General features: G+C 44.9%; 1 protein-coding gene across 12 annotated transcripts in view; it reads left to right on the forward strand.

Annotated features, from left to right (window-relative positions):
- The window catches only part of cast (calpastatin), a 39,145-nt gene extending 29,993 nt beyond the window's left edge, over window positions 1–9,152 (forward strand). For all 12 annotated transcript variants that reach the window (XM_080847738.1, XM_080847735.1, XM_080847741.1 and 9 more), the window contains 17 exons: window positions 632–736; window positions 894–1,010; window positions 1,428–1,541; window positions 2,004–2,078; window positions 2,410–2,469; window positions 2,628–2,732; window positions 2,924–3,040; window positions 3,251–3,364; window positions 4,067–4,171; window positions 4,360–4,464; window positions 4,812–4,904; window positions 5,201–5,239; window positions 5,467–5,574; window positions 6,036–6,122; window positions 6,736–6,768; window positions 6,988–7,098; window positions 7,382–9,152. In XM_080847738.1, the coding sequence (XP_080703864.1) occupies window positions 632–736; window positions 894–1,010; window positions 1,428–1,541; window positions 2,004–2,078; window positions 2,410–2,469; window positions 2,628–2,732; window positions 2,924–3,040; window positions 3,251–3,364; window positions 4,067–4,171; window positions 4,360–4,464; window positions 4,812–4,904; window positions 5,201–5,239; window positions 5,467–5,574; window positions 6,036–6,122; window positions 6,736–6,768; window positions 6,988–7,089 (1,479 nt within the window). In that variant the 3' untranslated portion in view covers window positions 7,090–7,098; window positions 7,382–9,152. The remainder of the gene's footprint in view (window positions 1–631; window positions 737–893; window positions 1,011–1,427; window positions 1,542–2,003; window positions 2,079–2,409; window positions 2,470–2,627; window positions 2,733–2,923; window positions 3,041–3,250; window positions 3,365–4,066; window positions 4,172–4,359; window positions 4,465–4,811; window positions 4,905–5,200; window positions 5,240–5,466; window positions 5,575–6,035; window positions 6,123–6,735; window positions 6,769–6,987; window positions 7,099–7,381) is intronic.

Consider the following 9,152-nt stretch of genomic DNA (forward strand, 5'->3'; position numbering starts at 1 on the left):
CACACTTCCAATGTGTCTATTGAGTCTATTAGACAACACCTTTGACAAGATCTCATAATCAGTGCACAATAATGCCACAGGTCCCCAGTTGGCAAACAGACACCCTCCTTAGGCAAAAGCGGCGGAGCGGGAGAGGGAGAGAAAGAGAGAGAGAGGGAAAGAGAGAGGAAGAGAAAGAGAGGGAGAGAGTCGTGGGAAAGGGCTCTGTCCAGGTGTCATGCACGATCAGCTTCTGGAATAACTCACAGAGAGCCGAGATAACTTTTCTCAGCGTTGCTAATGTGCTATTCACTCACTGACAGAGGTGGTAATCATGAAGGCATGGCTACCATCATCCTGAAGTTGAATAATATTGACAGAGACTCAGTTTGCATATCAACCAGTGCTAATGATAGGTCATTACTCATCCAGATCCTCTTCTGCAGTGGCACTTATGCTTCTAATTTAAGCAGCATTGCTGTCAGACGCTAACGCTTCTCACAGTGCTCCTGTGCACCTAATCTCATATCCATTAACAGCACTGAGTGTTTCTGTTGTTTGTCTGATACCTAAAGCTTGACTCCATCTTTCTCTTCTCTTCTCCTCTCATTTCTTCTTTCTCTCTCCATTCCACTCTGTCTTTCTTTCCCAGGGCGCCTTCATGTCTCTGGATGCCCTCAGCGCTCTGGAAGACACACTGGCTGCAGCAACACCGGCGCCAGAACCCCCCAAACTCAGACCCGAGGACATCGTTACGGTACGGAGTCGCACACATGCTTTATATGTTAGAGTCTATGTTAGATGCACTCTTTTCTGTCTTTTAGTGCAAAGACGTCACACATGCTTTATGTGATGTCTGTATCGTGTGTGTGTGTGTGTGTGTGTGTGTGTGTGTGTGTGTGTGTGTGGTACAGGAGGACAAACTGAAGTCTAAGAAAGGTGTGATTGTAGGTGAGAGAGAAGACTCACTCCCCCCTGAGTATCGCTTTAAAGAGGAGGACCTCCAAAAACTACCAGCCCCTAAACCTGAGGTAAGTTATGTGTACACACACACACACACACACACACGAACACACACATACACACACACACATACACACATGCACGCACACTCACAGACACACACACACACACACACACACACACACACACACATACACACACACACACGCACACACACACACACAGGATTTAAAAATGATGTCTGGCATCCCTCTCTTTTTCTCCCCCTATTTTGTACACACACACACACACACACACACACACACACACACACACACACACACACACACACACACACACACACACACACACAGAAAGAGTTTATCCCATCCAATGACTGTGATTGGCATGATTTATGTTAAACCCAAGCCTCAAAAGACACTGTAAGAGTACACACCTTTACACACACCTTTATCTGACGTCACCCATAATTAATCTCCCCTCAGCCCTCCATGGACCCTATGGACGCTCTGGACATCCTGTCTGGTGACTTCATGACCCCCAGTGCTGCCCCTGCTGTCCACGCCCCTGTCATCACCCCCTCTGCACCCCCAAAACCGGTCAGTTTGCCACCCCAACCCCCCCAACACACACACACCAATCTCAACCAAAACAGCACGTTCTTTGTTTCCTTATTTACATGTTTAATGTGTGGTGGATATCAATCTGAACACCGAGATAGCAACAGTGCCTAAGTTTGTCATTCTTTTTGCTGAGGGCGAGATTTTTCTCATGAGAATCTGCTGAAGGCGATGCTTCTCTTGAGACTTGTGTGTTTTGTCCTTAAAGAGGATGCGGAATGCTAAGAGTGGATGATTACATATGTGAGAGCTGTGGAGATGTGATGTGTGGTGTAGGACAGACATGTAAAGTGGACATCTCTATGATTAGTCTGTTTTCTCCAGTGTATCAAAATAATTCGATTTCTTCTCTCTCTCCCTCTCTCTCTCTCTCTCTCTCTCTCTCTCTCTCTCTCTCTCTCTCTTTCTGTTTCTCTGTATCTGTCTGTTTCTATCCTTCAGCCTAAAGTAGAGGAGCTGTCAGCTTTGGATTGCCTGGCAGGAGACTTTGTTGCTCCCACCCTCGCCCCTTCCAAGGTACTGTATATTTCCCTCTATGCTCTGTTCAGTTTGTACATGTGTGTGTATGCAGGTGTATGACAAGCGTCTGTGGCTGCCTGTCAACAAATGTGTGTGTGTGTTTGTTTCTGTGTATGTGTGTGTTTGTGTGTTTGTGTGTGTGTGTGTGTGTTTGTTTCTGTGTATGTGTGTGTTTGTGGGTTTATCTGTGTGTGTGTGTGTGTGTGTGTGTGTGTGTGTGTGTGTGTGTGTGTGTGTCTGGTGTGTGTGTGCTGGGCCATTGTTTGTCTCTCTACACTGAATCATTTAAATGGTTTTTTTTTTTTTTTACTATTTGTCCACTCCATAGATCAATGCACCGGCCCCTCCCCCTTATTCCAAGGCCCCTGCAGCTCCTGCCACTGATGAGGTACCACACACAGGGCACCACCTGATCCACCCATATCCTATACCACACACCTGCTCCATCAGCTACATCAGCTACACCCATATCCTATATCACACACCACACTCTTCTCCTCTCATTTCTTCTTTCTCTCTCCATTCCACTCTGTCTTTCTCTCCCAGGGCGCCTTCATGTCTCTTGATGCCCTCAGCGCTCTGGAAGACACATTGGCTGCAGCAACACCAGCGCCAGAACCCCCCAAACTCAGACCCGAGGACATCGTTACGGTACGGAGTCGCACACATGCTACATATGTTAGATGGATGTACAGCACTGCTAGTACGACTCATCTATTTTGTCACCTATGTAGTTACAGTATATGTGTGTATGTATGTCATTTGTAACATGTGTGCGTGTGTGTGTGTGTGTGTGTGTGTGTGTGTGTGTGTGTGTGTGTGTGTGTGTGTGTGTGGTACAGGAGGACAAACTGAAGTCTAGGAAAGGTGTGATTGTAGGTGAGAGAGAAGACTCACTGCCCCCTGAGTATCGCTTTAAAGAGGAGGACCTCATGAAACTACCAGCCCCTAAACCTGAGGTGAGATATGTGTGTACACTCACACAGACCCACACACACACACACACACACACACACACACACAGACACACACAGGCTACGGGTTTACTGTATTTGACCATCTGTAAATGTCCCATTACATCACTGAATACTGTTTACAGTTCAGACTTATTTGAGGATCTATAAGCCGATCGGTTTTTAATCCATAATCAATCTTTATTGTCCCCTCAGCCCTCCATGGACCCTATGGACGCTCTGGACATCCTGTCTGGTGACTTCATGACCCCCAGTGCTGCCCCTGCTGTCCACGCCCCTGTCATCACCCCCTCTGCACCCCCACAACAGGTCAGTTTGTCTCTCTCGCCCATGAGCCACATACTCTTCTTTTACGTTGACAAGTCTGAACCGGTGATTCTTCTCACACTGAGCAGGATTACTATAACACATCAGTGGTCTGAACCCTACTTTTCATTGACTGTCAGTGGGTGAACAGTCCTACACTTGGCGAATTCTACCTCACAGTGATTGGAAGAGCTAATCCATCCAATCGATCCAGCCGATCAGAAAATCAATACACCACTATGAACACATCTCTCCTGTGTTCCCTGTGCTCTCATTGGGCCCCATCTGACTGTGTGATCTCTCCTGTGTTCCCTGTGCTCTCATTGGGCCCCATCTGACTGTGTGATCTCTCCTGTGTTCCCTGTGCTCTCATTGGGCCCCATCTGACTGTGTGATCTCTCCTGTGTTCCCTGTGCTCTCATTGGGCCCCATCTGACTGTGTGATCTCTCCTGTGCTCTCATTGGGCCCCATCTGACTGTGTGATCTCTCCTGTGCTCTCATTGGGCCCCATCTGACTGTGTGATCTCTCCTGTGCTCTCATTAGGCCCTATCTGACTGTGTGATCTCTCCTGTGCTCTCATTGGGCCCCATCTGACTGTGTGATCTCTCCTGTGCTCTCATTGGGCCCCATCTGACTGTGTGATCTCTCCCGTGCTCTCATTGGGCCCCATCTGACTGTGTGATATCTCCTGTGCTCTCATTAGGCCCCATCTGACTTTGCGCTGGATGCTCTGGCTGGGGATTTTGTCACTTCTGCTGTGGCTCCCGCAGCCGTTCAGTCCTCAGTGTGTTCAGCAGCTGAGAGACAGGTACACACACACACACATACACACACACACACATGATAAAAATAGGTTGACACAGCTGATGTGAACAACATGTAGAGAAACTCAATATTGCTCAAATATCCTATGAGTGTATACTAACAGTGTATACATTTTGTGTGTGTGTGTGTGTGTGTGTGCCTGTGTGTGTGTGTGTGCATGTGTGTGTGTAGTTGTCATTGGGGACGTGCGATGCTCTTGATGCTCTCTCAGACACACTGATGGACACAACACCAATTCCTGAGGCCACCCCCATCCCAGTTAAAGACATCGTCAAGGTAACCATGCCTGTTTTACTTCTCAGCACCCCCCACACATCCACACACTGGAAACTCAGGAGCTAGCTCACACAAAGCTAAGATATACAGTGATTGGAATATGGGGTTCGGAGGTTCTTTTCTGCATCCTCTTTATGTAGAGAGAATATCCATGGCAAAAACGGCTGAGCCGAATTTTCTAAGAGGGAAAGCCTTGGGTGTTTGGCAAGGTCCTCATAGGGCAGAAAGCACTCAAGTTCCCACAGAATAGAGATAATAGCACATGTTATGGAATGTGTACATGATTAGACAAATGCATTGGTTATATTACGCCAGGCCATTCACAACTCTTGTTTCTCTACCCTCAGGAGAAGACGATCGAGGAGGAGAGGCTCATCAAGATGGGGGAGAGAGATGACAGCCTGCCCCCAGAGTTCAGGCCAAGCGAGGAGGCCATGAAGGTAACCTTTCTCAGGCCAACTCCCACTAGGTGGTGCACTGATGCAAACACAGCAGCCGACATCCATTCACCTCGTCAGTCATCCACCCTTGCCTAAGGTTTCCCCCTTTTCAGGAAGCACAAGTAGCTCTGTACTCAGGGTAGCCTGGAGGAGGAGTAGCAGAGACAAGCGACTTTAATACACATTGGCTTTGAGACGTCTAGAATGTGAATACACCTCCCAATTTCGGAAAATTGGATGTGTGTGTGTATCTGTGTGTTACTAATGTGGAATTGTACTTATTTCTCTTTATACAGGCGTTACCTAAAGTCCAACCAGATGTTAGACCCAAGCAGGTGTGTGACTTGGAGACATGAGACATTAGACCAACAACTGATGAATTATATTAATGTCAATTTAATTAAAATGCATAATTTTGATTATTCATAAATAGTAACACATATGTGTGTGTGATTGTGTGTGTGTGTGTGTGTGTGTGTGTGTGTGTGTGTGTGTGTGTGTGTGTGTGTGTGTGTGTGTGTGTGTGTGTGTGTGTGTGTGTGTGTGTCTTTTATCCATGCAGAAGTCCATGGATGACTCTGCCGCTCTGGATATCTTGTCTGGTGACTTCTCCATCTGTCCTGCTGCACCTGCGCCTCCTCCAGCTGCTGCCCCTGTGACGCTTCCCGAAGTAAGACATACATGCTCAGACACACACAGACACACACACACAGACACACACACACACACACACACACACACACACACACACACACACACACACACAGACACACAGACACACAGACACACACACACACCCACACACACACGCACACACACACAGAAACACACACACCCACACACACACACACACACGCACACACACACACACACACACTCACACACAAACATAAACATGCATACCCTTTTTTTGTTATCCCTCTTTTCAAACCAAAGAGATTTAAAGTAACATTTCGATCTTCCAAGCACTTACTGAATTTATACTCTTAGGCTGCATGTACTTAAGTTCACGGTTAATGTCAAACGGTCAATGACACATGTTAACCTAGTTGTTTGTTTGTCTGTTTGTTTGTGTGTGTGTGTGTGTGTGTGTGTGTGTGTGTGTGTTTGTTTGTTTGTTTGTTTGTGAAGGCTCCAGCTCCAGTGCTAGATGCCCTGGCGGACTCTCTGATACCCCAGGCGATTGCAGAGGTCAAACCCAAAGAACAGAAGTCAAAGGTCAGCCAAGATGGCACACACACACACACACACACATACACACACACACACACACACACACACACACACACACACACACCACATCAGAGGGGGAGAGCAGCAAAATGAATGTAATCCATGACTGCAATTATGTATGGCAAACAAGACTTCTCTACTGATTCTCCATTCCAGTCTTCCATTTTGTACTCTTGAACAATCCCAAAGAAAAACCTGACTACGTTTTTCCTCTTATAGATTTGAGATTAATACCTTAATCAAAGTATGATTCACAAAATCATTTTATACTAGAATCATTCAAATACCTTACCTTTTCAGTGATATTTTCAACTAACAGGTGAATCAATTCAACTGAAACGTTGCATTTAAGTGGAAGTTACTTAAAGTTTAGAAATACTTTCACTTTTACTAATGAGTTGTCCACTTTTAACAACACAAATGCTGATTTTACCCATTCCTTTTGTATAAATGTATCCTCACTCCATATCTTTTGTTTTATTCACAGCCGTTTATAACCTTTTTCATAGTCATCATCGCACACACAAACATTCTAAATGTTGCATACTGCCCTCCAGTGGATGTTAAACTCACTGCATATTTGCTTGTGTTATTTCAGGCAAAGAGTGGAAAGTCAAAATCCAAATCAAAGGTGAGTCCATCTTCAAATGATTAATGGGTCATTTGTCACCTCTGTTTTGATCATTGACAGTGCTCAATAATAACATTACAAATAATATTTTGTCTGACATCGCAGCGTTTTAAAAAGTTATCAAAAAAGAAAATGTGTTTATTTGTTTGTGTGTTGTTCGTTTGCATACTTGTTCATATGTATTAAAACACGTATAATGTCACGTGAACTTGTTTGCAGAAATCGGCAGCAGACGATTCATCAGCCCTGGATCATTTGTCTGACCAGCTGAGCTCTGATGTAGTGCCCACAGCCCCCACAAACAAGGGAGGCAAGAGTTAGAGAGCTAAGGTAATAAAAACAATTAGCCTTTATTAATCCCTGATCCGTTACAATTACATCATAGGAGTTGCCTATTGAAAACAGACATTTCATTGTATTTTTTTCCATTCGAATTATTATATTATATCTAATTACTATATCTATTTGTATTATATTATATTTTTAAAACCTTATGTGTGTGTGTGTGTGTGTGTGTGTGTGTGTGTGTGTGTGTGTGTGTGTGTGTGTGTGTGTGTGTGTGTGTGTGTGTGTGTGTGTGTGTGTGTGTGTGTGTGTGTGTTTCATTCTGCAGGATACCAGTGCACAGCCTCCCCCCGCCATAATAAGTTGCATATTAAGTCAGCTGAGCTGCATAGAATCATCAGCGTTTTTTCATTGTCTGTTCTGGACAGAATACACTGACACAGGATGAAACCCATGTACACTCACACACACACACACACACACACACACACACACACACACACACACACACACACACGCACACGCACAAAGGCAAACAGAATGTAATAGAAACACCGCATTCACCCCCACACGCAACATGAAACACGTCATGTGAAAGCCACCAACATGTGCACACCTACACGCGGACACACCTGCGATCACTTGTTCAAACACACTGCGAGAGCTCTGCTTTTCCTGCACGGTTTCACCTTGCACACTCTCACACTCACACACATCTCAGCTCCTCTCATGCAAGGTCTGTGATTGACAAGCTGCCTGTCCAATCCTGAGGAAGCCATACCTGGACGGTGCAGCCCACAAGGGGGTCTCACAGCTCAACAGCTGGGAGGTTGTCCTCTCAAATAATTTCTTGGAGTTTGGTTGCAGCACTGGGTTATCTAGTCTATAGGTGTTAAAGACAGGTGTTAAAGCAATAGGATATTGTGTGTGTGAGTTTATTTGGAGCGAGGGGTTGTGTATGTGGGTTTAGGAGTGTTTAGTGTGTGTGTGTGTGTGTGTGTGTGTGTGTGTGTGTGTGTGTGTGTATGTGTGTGTATGTGTGTGTATGTGTACACGTGTGAGTGTTTTAGGAGGGTGTCATCAGTCTTTAACACATACAAAAGTGTTCTCTATGGGTATCCGAATCAGCTGTGCACCTTGAGACACTAGTGTACAGCACTGTGTAGTTTAGTCAATGTAGTTTACAGCATTATAAACATTTACAAACAAACTGTTTTTCTTTATCTCAACTCTTCTGTTGGCTTTCATAGTTTATGTGGAAAAAAAAAAGATATCTCAATATATATGTTGTTAAGGAAGGGATTTATTTTTCGTAATGTTTTTTTCTCATTAAGTGCACTTAAAATCCAAACCAGAGTCGTCATAGCCTGCACAGGAGGGCTGCTCCAAGTATACTGTAAGCAAAATGGCTTCCAGTGATGGTGTGACAATGCACAGGGTATGTTGGGTGTACAGTATCAAGTTGTCTGACTGGTGGTTTCACGTGCCAAAAGAATGGATCAATCTCATACAGCTTTGAACCCACTTTTGAAGCATCACAGGCTCCCCAATCTTTGTAGTCATTCTAATGCCTAGGGAGGAGGACCTAGGATGAGGCTCTCTTAATAATGTTTACATCCTTTTGTATGCCAAGGGGATTGTGGGAAGTTGAGGGGTTATTTTTTGATTTTGCTTGAGGTTAACCTCCTCCCCTGTACTGATGCAAGAGTGGTCAACTTAACAACCAAAGTCCAGTCTAATCTTGTAAACTGGCCAGCTGTACAAATCTTCACCCCTACCCAGACCCATCAACATAGGAAGCTGGATGCCCAAGTGACATGCAATATGAATGACATTTTTGTGCTAGGATTGTTTACTTATATCTTCTATCTGGGCTATACTGTACACACATCTATGCAAGGGACTGTGTTCAGGCGGTCTGTGCCATTGGAGCATCATCACATTTGATTGGTTGATGGCACTGTATGGCCAAGATGGTGATATACAGTAGCTGCAGTCCTCTCTCTTCAATGTGCCTCTGTATGGAAGTGCAGTGATATAAATTCTAACTGAACCGTTTATTTTTTTCTGCTATGAGTAATAATAAAAAGTGAATGATG

This window comes from Sprattus sprattus (genome assembly GCF_963457725.1).
Source record: "Sprattus sprattus genome assembly, chromosome: 11".
NCBI lineage: Eukaryota > Metazoa > Chordata > Actinopteri > Clupeiformes > Clupeidae > Sprattus > Sprattus sprattus.